The sequence below is a fragment of the Primulina eburnea genome, chromosome 17, assembly GCF_022965805.1.
Source record: "Primulina eburnea isolate SZY01 chromosome 17, ASM2296580v1, whole genome shotgun sequence".
In the NCBI taxonomy this organism is placed as follows: Eukaryota; Viridiplantae; Streptophyta; class Magnoliopsida; order Lamiales; family Gesneriaceae; genus Primulina; species Primulina eburnea.
In genome coordinates, this window is record NC_133117.1 from 27693727 (window position 1) to 27717174 (window position 23448).

Here is a 23448-nt window from a genome sequence, read left to right on the forward strand (position 1 = left end):
ATATTTTCTAAATCTTAAATTTTATCTCTAAACTCCAACTCCAGTCCGGCCTCACTGAAATAACTGAAAGAATAAAATCAAAATGCTGGCTAAAATTATTAATTTCAAAGAAATGCATTTAAATAATCATGCAATGAGGTTAATTTAATTTAAAATACTAGAATTATGCATGGCTTATACGTAGACTGATTTACGGGTTCTATATGCTAAATATTATTTAAATTTAATATTATGAGTTATATATTATTATCAATGCTATTATTTCATTAGTTTTCATGGGATAGTCACGATTATTTTAAATTGATAATTATTTATTTTAGTGTGCTTCATTTATATAAATTATGATTTATGCATTAAAAAAATCCATAATTTGGTTGATTTTTAAGTTATTATGCCTTACACGTGCTGGTTTGATCATATTTAAAAATTTGTTTCAGTTAATTTCTTTCTATATATTATGCTCGTTATAATTTATTATATACCATAAAATCAAATATTTCAATTTTAATTTTTAGTATATAATTGGTATTTACGTGCATATCACGTACTTCATATTAGTAACAATTAAATGCATACAGCAGATTTCAAGTTAACAAGTAACATCACATAAGAACAACGAAAACATATCACGTTACGTGCAAATACCTGCAGTATGTTACTCTATTTTCACCTTTTCCTTAAACAGAGGCTTAACAAATTACCCTATATTGTATAGCAAAAGGAATGGTACAGAAATTGAAAACAGGGGCTGCCATGTGCAATCAATCAATATATATTTCAGCAATCAAGAAATGTCTACTGCAATAGATAAGGTCATTCTAATTACCATTATTCTTTAATTCAATTTTATAGCTAGTCCTAATTATAATTAACAAGGATACCGAAAAACTTTGCTTCTTAATTCTTAACAATAAGTTCCTCACACTTGAAACCAATAGACAGAAGAGATTGATGCCAGACTACTGAACAGGTCTCAAGACCAAACATGCAACACTTTCTTCATGCTGTTGCCATATGCTTTCTTAAGAATGGGGATTAATCTCTGAGTTTCTGATTAACTTGAAACACCACCTGCATGTACATGCTTAAGTTACTGAAAAAATGCAGCTTGTCTCCACAAAGTCAAAGGGAAATCACAAGCAGAGTAGATATACATAAACGGATAAGAAGCCATGCCAAGCAGGTAGTTTACGTTTTCGTCAAAAATAGGAATCAAACAAACATCAGATGCATTAAAATATGCAGAATTTACCTACGGGTATCAACCAATGTAACATCTCATGATCTAAGTAAAAATAAGTTAAGTAACACCTCCTTAGCCCAAACAAATTGAGACTTCCTAAATGGAAAAAAAACTTGCAGCTGTAGTGGTTGCTGGTACATGCAACAGAACATTATATAAATACGCCTGCATTGCCTGGTGGCTGGTATTGATTCACTAACAAGGAAATATCCGTACTTATTTTAACCGTTATGTCCGACTTTGATATATTTAAGGCAGAACATTCTTCAAAAATATGGCACAAAAAAGTTCAACAATATCTTAGATTCACCGAAAATTACCTTAAACTCGTTCAATTTCAGAACCTACAATATGAACCTGAATAACAATAAAAAATGCTGCGATAAATCGTGTTAGAAGCGAGCTTAAGGAGCCTAAATCGGAACAAAACTAAGCTGGAACACTAACAGCAGCTTTCCGCGGCGGTTGTGAGAGATGGCTTGATCGAGAAGTTTAAAAGTTGTTGCTTCGACTGGAAACGATTTCTGCGATTCAAAGCTTAAATTAAAGCTTCAACTCATGGGCTAGGTGATTGGTGGTCAGCCGACCCATTTCCGGTGGTGTACGGGTGCAGATAGTTAAAGTTTGGCGATTGATAAACCACTAGCTTTGATATGATAATCAGCCGAGGCCATGAATTTTTCAGCCGGGAATTTGCTTCGAAGTCTTGTGGAGGCTATGATTAATCAAGCACATATTGTTCAAAATCAGGTTTTAGCCTCTTCCAAGTTCAATGTTATCTTTACCACATTATAAAAATATTTAACAAAGAGATATTTTATCATCTTGTTAGCATTAAAGCCTTCCACTGGTCAAAAATTTGTTTCCTATAGATGATTATAACATGTACTCAAATCTCCGACAGCTGAAACCAAACAAAATTAGCATTCCAAATCTAAACTTGACATCCTAGAATTGAATTAAGGCACGTTTTTTTAACCCCTATGTATCCGAGCTTTTTCCTGACTACTTCTGTTGGAGGAGGATGGTCTTTTCTCCTTGTTCGTTTCTTAAGTAAATACAAATATAGACTGTATACATTTGAACTTGACTTTCACTTGGTTTTTGTCCCATCAAGTTTCGAATTTGTAACTGTAACATCTACTAATTTTAAAAGCGCGGAAATATTTTTTTTTTATAAAAGCTTCGCAATTTCAAAATAACATTTAAAAATGATCTTAAATATTTGACAATAAAATTGGCGTAGTTTTAAAATTTCCAAACTCCTCTAAAATCAAACGTAAACAAATAAAAATCTTAAAATCGTCATCGTATAAAAAGGTTCATCTCCTCTCAAAATCTCATAATCAAAATGCGGAAAACATGTGGTCCTCGGGTCGTGTCACCCCACCAAGTCTGTCTACTCAGTGTTCAGCACCTACAGTCTTCTCAATAACAAGCTCATCTGCATCACACACGCCTAGTGAGTCTAAAGACTCAACACACCTGTACCGTTAATAACAAGTACATATACAAATCACACAGCAGTGAAAAATATCATACTCAACATATATTTCATGAACTTAAAAACATAATGTAAACGTGTCGTATAAAATCATGTCGTGTCAACTCATGTCGTCTCATATCATGTCATCTCATATCATCGTATACGTGTCAAAACAGCTCATCATGTCATTATAAACTTAAAACATTTTCTTTTACTTGAATTCAGTTCATTAGTTGTGACTTTCGTATCAGCTCTATCGTATCAGCTCTATCGATGGATCCATCTACATGTAACCGTGGTACCCGGCGGCGAGGGACATCAGCGACAGCATTACCCGTCCACTGAGCCCGGGCCTCAGCTCATCATATCATGTCAATGGAAATACGATCGTCGGGCTCCCTCTGGGGCCTTCTCCCGTAAACGGGCTCCCTCTGGGGCCTTTTCCCTCACGATATCTCCAATCATATCATCGTATACATATACATCGTCAGTCACAACCAACTCCCATCCTTCAAAAACATCATCATATTCATCACTTAATAAAAACATAAATATACGTAATTTTTCCTTTAAACCAAGCATGCAACGTATTTATCGTAATTACATAAAAATCATGAACGTGATGCATAAACATTTAAATCATGATAAAATGTGCTCAGGACGCTGCCAAGACCAAAATCTCACCTCGGGTGCAAAATGTCCATTTTGCCCCTGGAAACCCAAAAATTAGCGTTTCACCTCTAGACGTAAAATTTCACGTTTTTGATCTTTTCTTAATTCCATTGACTCTAACATGTCCCAAATAATTATTTAAGCCTACATGAATTTTCACATATTTATATTTGGCTTAAATCGACGACTTTTAAATTAATTCTTCCATATAACATATTAATGAGTTTTAATCCTGAATTAAACCAAACCTTAGCATAAAATTCTCAAATTAAAAACTTAGACTTCTAATAATTATTTGAGCTTAAATATAATTTCATCAAGCTTAAATATAGGCGTTTCAATTAATCCTTTAACTAACCTTTCGTGAGGCGACTAAATCCCGGATAAATCCAAATCTCGTTATTTTGATCCGAAGCTTACCAAACTCTTAAAAATGTCCCAAAACATATTTAAAATCATCCCTAGACATAAACTCGAGCCTATTTCATAACTTAACCGAATTGTTTTAAAACTTAGACCGAGGTCCCGATTTTTAACCCGAATCATACCGAAACTTAACAAAAACTTTCCCAACTTTTTACCACACCTTAAAAACACTTAAAAGGTCCTAACAACCCTAAAACCAGGCTCTTAAACATTCGGACCACCCCTGAAACGCTGCTAGAAAAATCCAGCAACTTCCTTACCCACAAATCATAGTACCTCATTTCCCCTTCTTGCGATCTAGCCTACTCCCGGTTGATCCAGCCCCGACTCAACCCTCCTTAGGCCATCCTAGGACCACACTACACCTACTGAACCCACGCAAAAGATTCCATGCACGCTGGAGTTCACAATTCCTCGCTAAACCTCCCTAGATGCTCGAACAAGACCCTCCTCGATCGATGCAACTCCCTCGTGCATCCTTCAAGTCCAGACCAGCAAGCTTCGAGCTCTTCCAGATCGTGACTCAGACTCATCAGAGACCAGTCCACGGCCTGGAGATGCCCTCACCCCGTCGGCCTCGCCTTTGGTCCAAGCCCCAACCCGAACGAGCCTTCCATCGCAAGAATCACTCGGCCCTTCAGCCTACAGCAACCCACAACCGATCCTAACCCCCAACCGACATCTTGACACATACAACAGCCCCTTAACACTCTAATACAGTAGCCCTTTGCACAAAAAATCAGAAAACGTGAACATCAAATCACAGATGTAAGAAACCACAATAAAACCGAAAATCCTTCATTACAAAAAACTTGGATCGAAACATTTCATGCAATCACACCACCATCAGTATATATTAACGTGTATGATGCAGAAAAAATGATAAAAAGCATGCCTGGAGATGATTTGGTGAACAAATCAAGAAGAGGGAGGCCCAAGAATATTTTTCCTTTGCCAAGAGAGTGTGCAGCCGAAGATTTCCTTTGTGAGAATGGAGGTGACCGAAGCTTCAGCTGGGTTATGATGAAACCGAGTGACTTTTGGATGGAAAAGGGGTGGGTGTCGGTTGTTGGGGGGTTATGGGTAGGTAAAGAGGTGTTTGAATTAAATAATATAGTTAATTTGAGGTTTAGTGGGCACTCATCTTGTTAATTAAATTTTTAAAAGATGTTTAAGTCCAATGAACTTAAAAATTGACCCGTTAAATTCAAACACATTCCCGAAAAATATTTTGTGCTGAAAAGATTTTGAAAATATTAGCCGAACTCTCAAAAAGTCTACCGATTCGATAAAATTTGCGTAGCGTTAAAAATAAAATCTTGCGGGTAAAAATACCCAAATAAAATCCCATTTTTGAGAAATACACTTAAAAACACTTTAACTTAATTTATAAAAATAAATCGTGCAATAAAATAATTTTCCTGAAAATTCTCCGGTCTCCGATCCTCGTTCGAACGTGAAATGGATCTAGAAATCTTAATGCATGAATTTCATGAATTAAATCCTATCATGCATGAATTATGTATAAAATGCATAAAAAGAATTAAACACATAATTAATGAAATAAACATGTATTTACTGCTTTAAAACAATTTAATAAAATACCAAATAAATTTAATAATTTGCATGCATGTGGTTCCCGTGCACTTCCAAATTTTCGGGACGTTACAATCTTCCCTCCTTAAATTGAATTTCGTCCCCGAAATTCGCTTATCCTTGATAAACAAAAAGTTTAGACTCTTAATCCTAGTAACCTAATAATCTACGCTTCCGCGGCGCTACTCTAATAAAATAATAACTTTTTAAGGTGTCCTTATGTTTCCTCGGTCCCGATTGACTCTACCCTCTAAATCCTCGTTTGCGAAACTCAACTTATAACGACCCATGGTGACCTAGTTCCATTTTTTTTATATCCTCGAATTTCATCTTTTCTAAAAATTTCTAACCGTCCGAATTTTATTGCGTCTTACTTTCTGATACTATACCCGGGATGTTCATTGACCTATTATATTCGCATTTATGTAGTTCAACTTAAGAAACCTTAGCACCAAACTTTACTGATCGACTTCTATCTTCGGCAATACACTTAAAAGTTAAATCTTATCTCAGCTCCATAACAAAATTAGCCTAAGACCCTTGAATCGAATATTTATCTTACGGCACAAAACTTACGTAACTTAACCATTTACAAGTATACCCCAAATATAAAATTGTTGCAAATCTTAAACCTCGAATAACGTTAATTTATAAAACCCAATTATATATCATCGACCTTCTACTTATATTTTAAAACCCTTCAAGTCCCAATTACATGCTTAAACTACTTTCCTCATTGAAACAAATGTCGCATTCTTAAGTATCCTCAATGCTTAATTAAGTCTAGTGTATAAAACTTAACAAGTTACTCCATGGTAGCATTATACTAACTTTAATAAATTAATTTCACTTATATCCCATAGAGTTCTAGAATTCTCATGTCAATACTTTAAATTTCTTACTCGATACAAACCTTAATATTCGTCCATCGGTAACCTATGTCGACACAACTACTTCCCTTTCGTTTTATTTCACCCACAAATTTTGTGTGACCATCTATCTCATAAACTTAAAATTCAAGCTTGCGCGACCCAAGTAGTGATAAATAGTGCAACTCCAACGCACATATCCGCTTAGTTCCAGATCTCTTAATGACTTTCAAAATTTCTCAAGACAAGGTGTCTACCTCACATCTTTCATGCGTCTATCAATTAATATAACCATCAATTATACCCAACTCTATAGAAAAATTAAGTTCCAACAAAGGTATAATCTTAACTGTTAAGATCTTGACTAAAACTTATACTATATTAAACCTTAATCCTCCAAAAATAAGTTAACTTAATGTCTAATCTTATAACTTAACTAAATGATCACTTTACCTTAACTTGTTATCACTCTAAATTCTTAATTTTTTTTTTTCCATAGCATTATTCCATTAACACTTATATTTTCAAGCCTAATATTGATTCATCCTATAATGTCCTTGATTGTCATTCTTATAATATCATAACCCAGATATCTCAAGGTTCTAAATATCCCTTCAAACTTAAATCATCAAAATTTCTTGTTATTTAAGCCATTCGATTCTCACTTACTGTTAAGCTAATCCACAAATTTCTTATCAATTGCAACATTAATTCTTAATTTCCTCAAATATTATCAAATTTGTCCTTAATCTCGAAAATTCCACCATTACTCATAAGTTCTTGGCATTACTAATTCCACTTTATAGGTTTCTCGAATTATAAATTTCAATAATTTTAAGCTTATTAAACCCAAAAATCAATTTTCATAACCTCGAAAAATTACTAATTTAACCCAAGTGTCTCTCAAAAGTTATAATTTAATCCTCAAAAATTTCATAATTTGCAATTTGGTCCTTAAAATTCTCGAAAATTACAGTTCTGGCCCTACAACTCTTCGAAATTTGCATTTTTTTTTCCATAAAATTTTCGACTTGGCCTCCTTGAACCTTAAAATTCTCGAAACTCAAAATTTAATCCCAAAGTTTGGTATCTTCGAAATAGTCCCTTAAAGTTTTATTGTTGCACTTAAGTCCTCAAATTATTGGTTAATACAATTAGGTCCTTAAAATTCTCAATCCATGCAATTCAATCCTTAGGTCCCACTAGGTAGAGCATGCATGTAGTGACCCGTTCCAGAATCACCTACTAATTGAAAACTAAGCATGCAATTACTTAATAATTACTAATCAGAGATAAAAGCGGAAACAACTAACAAATGATAGTTATACAACCCAAACGAACTCTAGAACAACTCAAAATAAGGTAAAGAATATCTGGTACAACCATGTCGAATCAAATGATACCGAAACTAAACCAACCGGCTACTCAACGTCCTCCTCCTGCTCCTCCGGAACCATCCAACCTGAGACCTGCCCCGAGGGAATGGGGTGTCCAAGATAAACAAAACCGAGGACGTGAGCGATAAGAACGCCCAGTACAAAAGTATGAGTATACAGACCTATATGAAATGCACATGCTATGATCATGATACCGGGGTAGTCAAGAAACAGGAATCACAAAAGGATCTCAACAATGCTCAGTCTAGAGGCGCCAAGTGGATAGTGTCGCGCGGTCCAACCTCTGGGTCACTGCATCCACTACAAGACAGACGTGGACCTAAAATGTCCCGGACCACCGAAGCCCTCCCGACCCGTCGGCCACTGTGTACTCTCGGTGTCCATGCGTCCACAAGACAGGGCTGAGCGGCCCCAAGATATAGCTTATCTCGAAAGAGATACAGCTCAACAGTAAAGGCTATCTCGAAGGAGATACGGCTCAACATGAAATGCAATATGCATCATAACTCGTGACATAATAGCATGCATCAAATGACATATATCAATGCACCACATAATCATGCAACACATATATGAATGTATACTCAACCAGGATATCTCGGATAGTACTTTCGTACCTCTATCACAGCAATCCTAATCCACTGGAACAACCAGACAACAGGTCTAATCCAAGCCTATTCATCAAGTGAAAACCATCACTAAACTTATCTACCAGACTTAACTAGATAATCCTGAGATAAATACTGATAAAATTCCAAACCTTCGTCCGTCGCTAGCCCGCTGATGCCGCTAGCTCCCAACTAGAGCACAGCTCTGCTACAAGACCAGCAGCTCCCCGCTAGTGCCCAAATCTCGGAACACGACTAGAACCTGTCAGAAACGACTGAAATGCTATGGAACTCTCTGAATTGGCGAGTCAAAATGAGGAAATCCGACCACTATTTATAGGCCATGTTCGGATCCTCCGAACACCACTTCGGAACGTCCGAACGCTACGTGTCCACTGGCTCTTGACAGCTCATGATCGGATCCTCCGATCATACACTTCGGACCGTCCGAACATGCACGTGTCCAGCTGCTCTTGACACCTCATGATCGGATCCTCCGATCATACACTTCGGAACGTCCGAACTCCCACGTGTCGATCAACTCTTGACACCTAATGATCGGATCCACCGAACTCACTTCGGACCTTCCGAACTCTTCGGTGCTTCCGAACCATCTTCGGACCTTCCGATCATGATTAATCACCATTAATCCGTTAATTACCCAATTCGGCATTCGGGCTACTACATTCTCCCCCCCTTAAAAGATTTCGTCCTCGAAATCAGGCTTAGAGAATGATCAAAACGAAATAACAACATCGCTATTATATCTCAATTGTTGTGAATACAACTGATATCTCGATTACAATTGAAAAACATAACATATACAAAGCACAACTCAAAAGAGCTCTGGATGTTCTGAACGCATACGACTCTCTAACTCCCAAGTGGCTTCTTCAGTGCCTCTGCGCTGCCACTGTACTAAGACAAGAGGAATGATCTTATTCCGCAACACCTTGTCTTTGCGATCGAGAATCTGAACTGGTCGCTCCACGTAAGACAAATCTGATTCAAGTTGAACTTCCGAGGGATGCAAGATGTGAGACTCATCTGCTACGTATCGTCTCAACAAAGATACATGGAACACATCATGAATACCGGACAAATACGGAGGTAATGCTAACCTGTAAGCTAAATCTCCCACACATTCTAGAATCTCAAAAGGACCAATGAATCTCGGAGATAGCTTACCCTTGAGACCAAATCTCAAAATCCTGCGAAAAGGCGAAACTCGGAGAAACACTTTCTCACCTGGCTGGAAATAAAGAGGTCGCCGCTTGGTGTTCGCATAACTAGCCTGTCGATCCTGGGCAATCTTAATCCTCTTCTTGATTACTGCAACTTTATCAATAGCCTGCTGGACTAACTCCGGTCCCTCAACATGTCGTTCACCAACTTCGTCCCAGAATAAAGGAGTACGACAACGTCGCCCATACAACGCCTCAAATGGTGCCATACCAATACTACGATGGTAGCTGTTGTTGTACGCGAACTCAATCAAAGGCAAATGATCCTGCCAAGCGGGTCCGAAATCCATAACACAGGCTCGCAACATATCCTCAAGCGTACGGATAGTCCTCTCTGACTGACCGTCAGTCTCCGGATGATAAGCAGTACTCAGACTCAGTGTAGTACCCAAAACTGACTGGAAACTACCCCAAAACCGTGAGGTAAAACGAGGATCTCTGTCACTGACAATACTGACAGGCACTCCATGCAAACGTACAATCTCCTGAATGTACAATCGAGCCATACGATCGAAAGTGAAATCCCGGTTATAAGACAGAAAATGAGCAGACTTGGTGAGTCGATCCACCACTACCCAAATAGCGTCACTATTCCTCGACGATAATGGCAAGTGAGTAATGAAATCCATCGCGATATGCTCCCACTTCCATTCAGGAATAGGTAGATTCAACAATAATCCTCCAGGTCGACGGTGCTCTGCCTTAACCTGTTGACAAACAAGACACTTGGAAACAAACTGATAAACACTGCGCTTCATCCCTTTCCACCAAAATCGTGTCCTCAAGTCTTTATACATCTTATTACTTCCTGGATGAATACTCAACTTACTTCGATGAGCATGAGATAATATCTCCTCCCTCAAATTATCATCTTCTGGTACTACAACTCGATTAGACAAACACAGAAGACCATTAGACTGATAATGGAAACCGCTATCTCCACCCGCTAACCGAGCTAATCTCTGAGTCTTGAGATCAGACATCTGAGCATCTCGAATCCGAGCGAACAAGGCTGGCTCAGATAAAATGGTAGCAACACGAATGCTCTCCATACCTTTCCGATGTTTGAAATTAAATCCCAACGAACAACAATCCTGAATAGTACTAATCATAGCACTGGTCTGAAGTGCAGAAACTCTCACTTTGCGACTAAGAGCATCAGCTGTGAGATTTGCAGATCCTGGATGGTACTTGATCTCGCAGTCATAATCTTTCAGCAAATCCATCCAACGACGTTGCCTCATGTTCAACTCAGCCTGAGTGAACAGATATTTCAGACTCTTATGATCAGTAAAGATTTCAAACTTAACCCCGTACAAGTAATGACGCCAAATCTTCAGCGCGAACACAATAGCTGCCAACTCTAGATCATGAGTAGGATACTTCTCCTCGTGAGATTTCAGCTGTCTGGAAGCATAAGCAATCACATGACCGTTTTGCGTCAACACACACCCTAAGCCTTGAGAAGAGGCATCGGTGTAAACACTGAAACCATCAGATCCTGACGGTAACGCCAAAACAGGTGCAGAAGTCAGAAGTCGACGAAGCTCTCTGAAACTATCTTCGCACTCAGATGACCACTCAAATGGAACATCCTTCCGAGTAAGTTGCGTCAAAGGTCTAGCTACCTGGGAGAAATTCACGATGAAGCGACGATAATACCCTGCTAGACCTAGAAAACTACGGATCTCAGCCACCGTCGTAGGTCATGACCAATTTAGCACTGCCTCAATCTTGCTGGGATCCACAGAAATTCCTTCCTTGGAAATCACATGACCAAGGAATACTACACGATCAATCCAGAACTCGCACTTACTCAGCTTAGCATACAATTGCTTCTCGCGAAGAATCTGCAACACAATCCTCAAGTGCTGGACATGCTCTTCCACACTATGAGAATAGATCAAGATATCGTCAATGAAAACCACCACAAACTGATCCAGAAAATCTCGGAAGACTCGGTTCATCAGATTCATGAACACCGCTGGCGCATTCGTCAATCCGAATGGCATAACTAGAAACTCGTAATGCCCATAACGAGTACGAAATGCAGTCTTGGAAATATCATCATCTCTGACTCTCATCTGATGATAACCTGATCGCAAGTCGATCTTGGAGTAAACAGAAGTACCCTGAAGCTGATCGAACAAGTCATCAATACGGGGTAATGGGTACTTGTTTTTGATCGTCACCCGATTCAGCTGGCGATAATCAATGCACAACCGCATCGATCCATCCTTCTTCTTGACAAACAAGACTGGAGCTCCCCAAGGCGAAACACTCGGGCGAATATAACCCTTATCAAGAAGATCCTGCAATTGCTGCTTCAGCTCTCTCATCTCTGACGGAGCCAGACGATAGGGGGCACGAGAAATCGGTGCAGTCCCTGGCATTAACTCAATGCCAAACTCCACCTCTCTAACCGGAGGAAAACCAGGAATCTCTTCTGGAAATACATCAGGAAATTCACAAACCACTGGAATATCCTCTATACCAACACTACCTGTGGACGTATCAATTGCATAGATGAGGTAGCCTTCCCCGCCCGCCTCTAAAGCACGACAGGCTTTCAGAGCAGATACTACTGGCATCGGAGGTCGCGCTCCCTCACCATAGAAAAACCAACTAGAGCTCTCAGTCGTACGAAACTGAACAAGCTTCTGGTAACAATCCACAGTAGCTCGGTAGGTAGTCAAAATGTCTATACCCAAAATACAATCAAAATCTTCCATCTCCAGAATCATAAGATTCGCAGTCAACTCGTTACCCTCAAAATCTAAAGGACAACCCATCACTAGACACTTGGCTAAAACCGAATGACCCATCGGGGTAGAAACAGAAAGAATGACGTCTAGAGAAACATACGGTAACTTATGACGTTTAACGAATCGTGCAGAAATGAATGAATGAGATGCTCCGGTATCTATAAGAACAAAAGCAGGAATACCGCATAAACAAAAAGTACCTGCTATGACTCTCTCGGTCTCGTCTGCAGCCTGATCCTGGTTCAACGCAAAAACTTGACCTTGGGCACGAGGTCGAAGATTCGAACTACCCACTGCCTGACCCTGCCTCCTCTGCTGAACAGTCGCCTGAGATCCAGAACCAGATCCTGCTCCACCTCGCAACTGAGGACAATTCTTCTTAATATGCCCCATCTCTCCGCACTGATAACAAGCTCCTGCGGCTACTCGGCATTGCTCCGATGGATGGTTCTTCCCACAATGCGCACAAGACTCCTTCTTCTTACCAAAGCGGAAAACACCGCTAGATCGAGATCTAGATCCAGAAGAAGACGACCCAGATTTCTTGAACGACTGAGATCGAGGCCTCAAAGTACTCGGAGGTCTAGAAGAAAGAATAGCCCTACCACGCTGGAGACTGATCTCTGCTTGACGACACCGGTTCACCAACCCATCGTACGAAGTAGGATTATCACAGACAGTGACTCGATCAAAGATCTCCTGATTAAGGCCCTGGAGGAAATGATCATACTTGGCTTCAGAACTGCCACTGATATGAGGAGCGAAGGGTAATAACTCAAAGAATTTCTGCTGATACTCATCAACAGACATACTCCCCTGCTTCAGGTTCAAGAGCTCAATCGTCTTGGCCTGGCGAAGGGCTGGAGGAAAGTACAGCTGCATGAACGCTGCACGGAAATCGACCCAAGTCGCTCTACCCTGAGACTGAACTATTGGCGCAGAATTCGATCGCCACCACCTGCGAGCACGGCCCTCAAGAAGAAAACTAAGGGTCTCCATCTTCTGCTCATCGGTGCACTGGAATGCGTGGAAACAACTCTCCATGCGCTCTAACCAATCCTCCGCATCATCGGGAGTCTCACCGCCAACTAAAGGCTTAGGCCCCATCTGCATGAAACGATGCATATCGAAACGCCTAGGACCATCCCGACGATGACGATGCTCACGATGACGTTTACGATCGTCCTGGTCACCCCATCGACCTACACTCCCCTGACTACTCCCGTCATCAAAATGGTCAGCCATCGCTACAAGATAGAATAGGGAAAATGGTCAACGGAAATCCCAAAACAGAATCTATATCCCAAAATCATACGCATGCTCTGATACCATAAATGTAGTGACCCGTTCCAGAATCACCTACTAATTGAAAACTAAGCATGCAATTACTTAATAATTACTAATCAGAGATAAAAGCGGAAACAACTAACAAATGATAGTTATACAACCCAAACGAACTCTAGAACAACTCAAAATAAGGTAAAGAATATCTGGTACAACCATGTCGAATCAAATGATACCGAAACTAAACCAACCGGCTACTCAACGTCCTCCTCCTGCTCCTCCGGAACCATCCAACCTGAGACCTGCCCCGAGGGAATGGGGTGTCCAAGATAAACAAAACCGAGGACGTGAGCGATAAGAACGCCCAGTACAAAAGTATGAGTATACAGACCTATATGAAATGCACATGCTATGATCATGATACCGGGGTAGTCAAGAAACAGGAATCACAAAAGGATCTCAACAATGCTCAGTCTAGAGGCGCCAAGTGGATAGTGCCGCGCGGTCCAACCTCTGGGTCACTGCATCCACTACAAGACAGACGTGGACCTAAAATGTCCCGGACCACCGAAGCCCTCCCGACCCGTCGGCCACTGTATACTCTCGGTGTCCATGCGTCCACAAGACAGGGCTGAGCGGCCCCAAGATATAGCTTATCTCGAAAGAGATACAGCTCAACAGTAAAGGCTATCTCGAAGGAGATACGGCTCAACATGAAATGCAATATGCATCATAACTCGTGACATAATAGCATGCATCAAATGACATATATCAATGCACCACATAATCATGCAACACATATATGAATGTATACTCAACCAGGATATCTCGGATAGTACTTTCGTACCTCTATCACAGCAATCCTAATCCACTGGAACAACCAGACAACAGGTCTAATCCAAGCCTATTCATCAAGTGAAAACCATCACTAAACTTATCTACCAGACTTAACTAGATAATCCTGAGATAAATACTGATAAAATTCCAAACCTTCGTCCGTCGCTAGCCCGCTGATGCCGCTAGCTCCCAACTAGAGCACAGCTATGCTACAAGACCAGCAGCTCCCCGCTAGTGCCCAAATCTCGGAACACGACTAGAACCTGTCAGAAACGACTGAAATGCTATGGAACTCTCTGAATTGGCGAGTCAAAATGAGGAAATCTGACCACTATTTATAGGCCATGTTCGGATCCTCCGAACACCACTTCGGAACGTCCGAACGCTACGTGTCCACTGGCTCTTGACAGCTCATGATCGGATCCTCCGATCATACACTTCGGACCGTCCGAACATGCACGTGTCCAGCTGCTCTTGACACCTCATGATCGGATCCTCCGATCATACACTTCGGAACGTCCGAACTCCCACGTGTCGATCAACTCTTGACACCTAATGATCGGATCCACCGAACTCACTTCGGACCTTCCGAACTCTTCGGTGCTTCCGAACCATCTTCGGACCTTCCGATCATGATTAATCACCATTAATCCGTTAATTACCCAATTCGGCATTCGGGCTACTACAATGCATCCTAAATAAATTCTACGTTTTTATACTTTCAAAGATCGTCGTAGTTTTCGAATCATTAATCTTTACATAGAATCCTCAAAAATTAATTCAACTAGCAACCACGAACCATCAGTAATTTCTTATAAATTCTACAAGTCCCAAAAGCATTCATAATTTTTAAGGTTAACTTATGACCCATGGGTAGAACATCAATACTACTAACCAAAAATTAATATAGTCAAATTATTTTCAACTTTTCCTAACGCCCAATAGCCAAATACTTAATTATGTCCAATTCCACCACAAAGCCAGCATGCATGAAAATCATATAATTTCTCATTTCTTGTTGTAACATGCATAAAAATTTTAAAGTATCTAATCTCAAAACATAATGACACATAAACATGTACTGCAAAGCATATATCATGTAAACATGCAGGTGATATCATTAAAAATATTTAAAACATTTAAATCATAAAAGCTTACATACTTGAGGCTTGAAGACTGAGCGGCAGAAGCTGATAGTGGCACAACCCTATACAGGACCCTTGCTCTGATACCAACTGTAACATCTACTAATTTTAAAAGCGCGGAAATATTTTTTTTTTATAAAAGCTTCGCAATTTCAAAATAACATTTAAAAATGATCTTAAATATTTGACAATAAAATTGGCGTAGTTTTAAAATTTCCAAACTCCTCTAAAATCATACGTAAACAAATAAAAATCTTAAAATCGTCATCGTATAAAAAGGTTCATCTCCTCTCAAAATCTCATAATCAAAATGCGGAAAACACGTGGTCCTCGGGTCGTGTCACCCCACCAAGTCTGTCTACTCAGTGTTCAGCACCTACAGTCTTCTCAATAACAAGCTCATCTGCATCACACACGCCTAGTGAGTCTAAAGACTCAACACACCTGTACCGTTAATAACAAGTACATATACAAATCACACAGCAGTGAAAAATATCATACTCAACATATATTTCATGAACTTAAAAACATAATGTAAACGTGTCGTATAAAATCATGTCGTGTCAACTCATGTCGTCTCATATCATGTCATCTCATATCATCGTATACGTGTCAAAACAGCTCATCATGTCATTATAAACTTAAAACATTTTCTTTTACTTGAATTCAGTTCATTAGTTGTGACTTTCGTATCAGCTCTATCGTATCAGCTCTATCGATGGATCCATCTACATGTAACCGTGGTACCCGGCGGCGAGGGACATCAGCGACAGCATTACCCGTCCACTGAGCCCGGGCCTCAGCTCATCATATCATGTCAATGGAAATACGATCGTCGGGCTCCCTCTGGGGCCTTCTCCCGTAAACGGGCTCCCTCTGGGGCCTTTTCCCTCACGATATCTCCAATCATATCATCGTATACATATACATCGTCAGTCACAACCAACTCCCATCCTTCAAAAACATCATCATATTCATCACTTAATAAAAACATAAATATACGTAATTTTTCCTTTAAACCAAGCATGCAACGTATTTATCGTAATTACATAAAAATCATGAACGTGATGCATAAACATTTAAATCATGATAAAATGTGCTCAGGACGCTGCCAAGACCAAAATCTCACCTCGGGTGCAAAATGTCCATTTTGCCCCTGGAAACCCAAAAATTAGCGTTTCACCTCTAGACGTAAAATTTCACGTTTTTGATCTTTTCTTAATTCCATTGACTCTAACATGTCCCAAATAATTATTTAAGCCTACATGAATTTTCCCATATTTATATTTGGCTTAAATCGACGACTTTTAAATTAATTCTTCCATATAACATATTAATGAGTTTTAATCCTGAATTAAACCAAACCTTAGCATAAAATTCCCAAATTAAAAACTTAGACTTCTAATAATTATTTGAGCTTAAATATAATTTCATCAAGCTTAAATATAGGCGTTTCAATTAATCCTTTAACTAACTTTTCGTGAGGCGACTAAATCCCGGATAAATCCAAATCTCGTTATTTTGATCCGAAGCTTACCAAACTCTTAAAAATGTCCCAAAACATATTTAAAATCATCCCTAGACATAAACTCGAGCCTATTTCATAACTTAACCGAATTGTTTTAAAACTTAGACCGAGGTCCCGATTTTTAACCCGAATCATACCGAAACTTAACAAAAACTTTCCCAACTTTTTACCACACCTTAAAAACACTTAAAAGGTCCTAACAACCCTAAAACCAGGCTCTTAAACATTCGGACCACCCCTGAAACGCTGCTAGAAAAATCCAGCAACTTCCTTACCCACAAATCATAGTACCTCATTTCCCCTTCTTGCGATCTAGCCTACTCCCGGTTGATCCAGCCCCGACTCAACCCTCCTTAGGCCATCCTAGGACCACACTACACCTACTGAACCCACGCAAAAGATTCCATGCACGCTGGAGTTCACAATTCCTCGCTAAACCTCCCTAGATGCTCGAACAAGACCCTCCTCGATCGATGCAACTCCCTCGTGCATCCTTCAAGTCCAGACCAGCAAGCTTCGAGCTCTTCCAGATCGTGACTCAGACTCATCAGAGACCAGTCCACGGCCTGGAGATGCCCTCACCCCGTCGGCCTCGCCTTTGGTCCAAGCCCCAACCCGAACGAGCCTTCCATCGCAAGAATCACTCGGCCCTTCAGCCTACAGCAACCCACAACCGATCCTAACCCCCAACCGACATCTTGACACATACAACAGCCCCTTAACACTCTAATACAGTAGCCCTTTGCACAAAAAATCAGAAAACGTGAACATCAAATCACAGATGTAAGAAACCACAATAAAACCGAAAATCCTTCATTACAAAAAACTTGGATCGAAACATTTCATGCAATCACACCACCATCAGTATATATTAACGTGTATGATGCAGAAAAAATGATAAAAAGCATGCCTGGAGATGATTTGGTGAACAAATCAAGAAGAGGGAGGCCCAAGAATATTTTTCCTTTGCCAAGAGAGTGTGCAGCCGAAGATTTCCTTTGTGAGAATGGAGGTGACCGAAGCTTCAGCTGGGTTATGATGAAACCGAGTGACTTTTGGATGGAAAAGGGGTGGGTGTCGGTTGTTGGGGGGTTATGGGTAGGTAAAGAGGTGTTTGAATTAAATAATATAGTTAATTTGAGGTTTAGTGGGCACTCATCTTGTTAATTAAATTTTTAAAAGATGTTTAAGTCCAATGAACTTAAAAATTGACCCGTTAAATTCAAACACATTCCCGAAAAATATTTTGTGCTGAAAAGATTTTGAAAATATTAGCCGAACTCTCAAAAAGTCTACCGATTCGATAAAATTTGCGTAGCGTTAAAAATAAAATCTTGCGGGTAAAAATACCCAAATAAAATCCCATTTTTGAGAAATACACTTAAAAACACTTTAACTTAATTTATAAAAATAAATCGTGCAATAAAATAATTTTCCTGAAAATTCTCCGGTCTCCGATCCTCGTTCGAACGTGAAATGGATCTAGAAATCTTAATGCATGAATTTCATGAATTAAATCCTATCATGCATGAATTATGTATAAAATACATAAAAAGAATTAAACACATAATTAATGAAATAAACATGTATTTACTGCTTTAAAACAATTTAATAAAATACCAAAGAAATTTAATAATTTGCATGCATGTGGTTCCCGTGCACTTCCAAATTTTCGGGACGTTACAGTAACCTTCGTGTTATCTTTCAATTACGTACTTTACCGCCGTGGAACAATTTATAACTATATCATTTTCCACGGTGTTGGGATGCAACCAAAGTCCCACATTGAAAAATCTTGTCTTTATAAGTTTAATTATGTAGATTAAAAAAATATTGCCGGCCTGCCTAATTCTCAGGCAATCATTGTTTAAATTTTATACTAACTATATTGTTAGTTGTCAGACTCGGAAACAAGAATAACGTACTCACCAGGCACAAGTGCCGGCATTCTTGTGCAAAAACACACGACTTGTGTCTTGTCCGAGATTTTTAAAAATTGCCAATTCTTGTACCTCTCTGGATTTATATATATGCATTCCCCTCAGAAAATTTGTGCTAGACAACTCCTGAACAAGCCTGTTTCCAAGAGTCATGAAGATTAAATACAAGCTTCCTAAATCTGTAATCTTGATTCTATTCTCCCTTTCACTGGCATTCTCTGATCATCCCCCTTCCAATTCTTCCACCATTTTAACTGTCCCAAGAAAATCTTTCAGCCAAGGATCAAATATAGCAAAACCTGGTTGCGAAACGAAGTGCGGAGATGTAACTGTTCCATTCCCCTTTGGCATTGGAAACAACTCAGGCTGTTCGATTGACCCCTGGTTTGACATAAACTGTGATAATTCCGTCACCCCGCCTAAACTCACCATTACACCGGATAATCTTGAAGTTTTAAACATATCTGATAGTGAAATACGGATAAAAAACTCGGTTGCTGTGAGATGCTACACAGAGTCGGGAATTACCACCAGGGAAAACCCGACAGCCATCGACCTGACAGGATCTCCCTACAGCTTTTCTGAGTTCAACAAGTTTACAGTAGTGGGCTGCGACGATTTGGCTGTGATTGTTGGTACCAGTGGCAGGAACTTTACAAGCGGATGTTTGTCACTTTGCTCACAACAGAGTGATTTACTGGACGGATATTGTACCGGGATTGGCTGCTGTCAGACCCCGATTCCGAAAGGTTTAAAGAATTTTGGATCAGCTCTCGGGAGTCTCAGTAACCATACAAACGTTTGGAGTTTTGATGCTTGTGGGTACGCTTTTGTGGGAGATCAGGACGCGTTTAAGTTTCGGGTTTCGGATTTTTCGGACGAGAATTTTCAGAACATGACGATTCAGGAAGTTCCTATTGTAATTGATTGGGCGCTTGAGAGTGAAAATTGTGAGGAAGCTAAGAAATCTGCTGATTTTGCTTGTAGAAATAATAGTGTGTGTGTTGATTCAGACACGGGTCTTGGAGGATACAGATGTAATTGCACAGCGGGGTATGAAGGCAATCCGTATCTTAGTCCAGGCTGCACAGGTTAGTAAATGTTTTTAAAATTGTTGCATATTGTTGTTTAGAGTAGTTTATATGTTTGACTTTGCAATAAAGAAATGATTGAAATTAGTCATTGAGCGTTGAAAAGGGGGTAAAAACTTATGTGAGACGCTCTCACGAGTCGTATTTTGTGCGACAGATATCTTATTTGGGTCATCCATGAAAAAATATTACTTTTTATGCTAAGAGTATTACTTTTTATTGTGAATATCAGTAGAGTTGACATATCTCACAAATAAATATTCGTGAGACCATCTCACAAGAAACCTATTCTTGAAAGGTAACCTAAAAATCGTCATAGAAAATTAATAAAAATACCCATCAAAATTAACTTCTCTCTGTTTATTTTTTAAAAATGAAATTGGCTTCTTTCTTAAGGAGGGGCCTCTTCGCAAAATTGTAAAATCATGCTTGTTCATTTAGTTTTTTCTTTTCAATATTTTGGGCTTATTGATTCTTAACAAACTTAATGTCGTTGTTTGTGACAGATATAAATGAATGTAATAGCAATCCATGTGATGCAAACGGTATTTGCACAAACACTCCAGGGAGTTTTAATTGTTATTGCAAAAAAGGATACTCTGGAGATGGAAGAAATGATAAACATGGTTGCATTGCTGTAAATTCTCAGTTTCCAGCAATAAAATTCTCCTTAGGTAATTTATTTACCAAGTTTGTGACAATATCACAAATAATATATTTGTGTATATATTATGATTCATAAGAGTGTCAAGTATAATTTAAATATTGTCAATTTTGGTATTCCAGGTTTCAGTATTGGATTGCTGTCCATTTTTACTAGTATCACATGGCTTTATTTTGGAATCAAGAAAAGAAAACTTGTTATAATGAGAGAGAAATTTTTCCAACAAAATGGCGGGTTCCTTATGAAGAAACAATCTTCGTATGTGGAGGGTGGAGTCGAGTCGAGTAAGATCTTCTCAGCAAAAGAGCTAGAAAAGGCCACTAACAACTACTCAGAAGACCGTATCCTTGGCCGGGGTGGTTATGGCACTGTTTACAAAGGAATCCTATCCGATCGGCGAGTAGTCGCCATTAAAAAATCAAGGACCATGGACCAGAACCAAATCGAGCAATTTATAAACGAGGTGATTATTTTAACCCAAGTGAACCATCGAAATGTCGTCAAGCTTTTGGGATGTTGCTTAGAGAGCGAAGTTCCTTTACTGGTTTACGAGTTTATATCAAACGGTACACTCTTTCATCACATACAAAACAGTGCTGAAGCGACTTGGTTTTCTTGGAGTAGCCGTTTGAGAATTGCAGCTGAATCTGCTGGTGCACTTGCCTATCTCCACTCGGCAGCTTCGATGCCTATTATCCACAGAGACGTAAAGTCCAGCAACATTCTTCTAGACGACTCGTATACTACAAAAATATCGGATTTCGGAGCTTCAAGACTGGTCCCTTTAAACCAAACACAAGTGACAACTCTTGTTCAGGGGACCTTAGGCTATTTGGACCCCGAGTACTTCCAAACAGGCCAGTTAACAGAAAAAAGCGACGTTTACAGCTTTGGGGTCGTTCTTGCCGAGCTAATAACTGGGAAGAAGCCCCTTTCACCTACTAAATCAGAAGAAGAGAGGAACTTAGCCACATATTTCATCATGTCCGTCAAAGAAAACCGCCTGTTTCAAATTCTCGAGCCTCGAATCTTGAAAGAAGGTAGTTTCGAGCAGTTGCAACGAATTGGTGAGCTTGTGAAGAGATGTCTGAATTTGAAAAGTGATGAAAGGCCAACAATGAAAGAAGTGACATTGGAGCTTGAAGGGATAAGGAAATCAACCCAACATCCATGGATTCAGAAAGAAGATAGAGTAGAAAATGAGGCCCTTTTAGGTGAACAATCAGGACATGCATTAGATTTGTATCCAATCAGTTTAGTCCCAGAAATTAGTCCTGGAGCACATTTTATCCAAGAAGATACAATGGACAGTCCTATGATTTATCCCATTCCCCGTTAATTGTTTGTTAGATGGTACCCAAAATCGAGTTTCAGTTTGATATGTTAATATTCTATCTAATTCTTTTACAATTCGATTCGATTCGATTCGATTTGGTCCGGTCCCTTTAGAAATATTTACGAGTTTGTGTAGATAAATAATATTTTTATTATTAAAGTGACTCGTGAACAATCGAAACCGGTTAATGTAGATTTGCACGCAATCAATTTTGGTCTCATATTGAGTTCAAGAGCGCATTCTACGTACGAAGATACTGTGAAGTGTGGAAAGTATTACATATAATATTCTTTGGGAGAATAATTTGTATTTCAAAGTTTAATAAGCACACTCTATCTTAATCTTTTTTCTTTAACAAAGTGACCAAAAGGTTATTAATTTTAGTTATTAATAAATGTTTTTTCTATTTTATTCATACGATCTAATTACATCATAGATAGTTTTTGTTTTACTTATTTTCAAATCAACTTTAATATAGCCATTTTTATTACTAAAATATACTAAGTATTTTTATGCTAATATAATTTTATGACTATTATACCTTTCAATAATTTGAGTTTTGCTACTTCATTGTTATCTTTGTGTAATTCATACAATTGACTCCATGTGTTTTTTGGTAATTGACCTCAAACAATACATAAACATTGATTTGAGGATTCTTTCAATCTTTTACTCAGTTTTTCACGATTCCATAATAATTAACTTTTAGAGGAATGTTACTTACAAATATACAATCCAAATTTTATATTTAATTCTTTTATTTGAAAAAATTACTCTCACATTTGACTTTATTTATATAGATAATTTTGATTGGTCTTCCAAACTTATATTTTTCCACATTATCTATTATAATTTTTATTTTTTTACGATCAGTTGAGATGTTTAAGTAGGTGTTTTGAATAAAAACCTAATAATTTTTTTGTCACGCCCCGATATCGAGGCGTAGATGACATCCGAAATTGTTTAACAATTTCATTGAAAATAATAAGCCTCGTAGCAAATTGCCAAAAACACGTCTAATTTATAAAATAACATCGTCTTTACATAAGTGAAATACGAGTAATGCGGAAGCCGTTCTTATAAAGAAAAGTACGAAATGCAGAAGCGAATAAATTATGATCATGAAATCAGATACTTGGTCGTCATAACTTCGGATTTCTTCACTAGCCCCAAAATTGATCTTGTTCTGTCTCTTCCACCTATTTCTCATTATTATCTTGGGCTCAAACTTTGATAGTACCTCAGTCACGGGCTTCAATACATTTCCAAATCGAGAAATCTCTTCTGGTGCATGTGCTATTCGAGATATGGGCATCA

General features: G+C 38.8%; 1 protein-coding gene across 2 annotated transcripts; it reads left to right on the forward strand.

The window, feature by feature from the left end:
- Positions 1-1461: 1461 nt before the first annotated feature.
- On the forward strand, positions 1462-22169 carry LOC140818238 (wall-associated receptor kinase 2-like). 2 transcript variants are annotated; one of them, XM_073178142.1, is made up of 4 exons: positions 1462-1993; positions 19003-20131; positions 20638-20805; positions 20918-22169. In XM_073178142.1, exons 2-4 carry the CDS (start codon positions 19192-19194, stop codon positions 22132-22134), a joined length of 2325 nt encoding a protein of 774 aa, XP_073034243.1. In that variant the 5' UTR covers positions 1462-1993; positions 19003-19191; the 3' UTR covers positions 22135-22169. The 2 variants fall into 2 exon arrangements, with proteins under 2 accessions (XP_073034243.1, XP_073034244.1); XM_073178143.1 differs by lacking the exon at positions 1462-1993 and having other exon boundaries at positions 18931-20131.
- The last annotated feature ends 1279 nt before the right edge of the window (positions 22170-23448 follow it).

What these genes read in the sequence shown, in the direction of transcription:
- LOC140818238 (XM_073178142.1), top strand. Translation starts at nt 19,192, where the DNA reads ATGAAGATTAAATACAAGCTTCCTAAATCTGTAATCTTGATTCTATTC. An exon ending in TCTTAGTCCAGGCTGCACAG is followed by an intron (nt 20,132 to 20,637) that starts GTTAGTAAATGT and finishes TGTTTGTGACAG; the next exon opens with ATATAAATGAATGTAATAGC. An exon ending in AGCAATAAAATTCTCCTTAG is followed by an intron (nt 20,806 to 20,917) that starts GTAATTTATTTA and finishes TTGGTATTCCAG; the next exon opens with GTTTCAGTATTGGATTGCTG.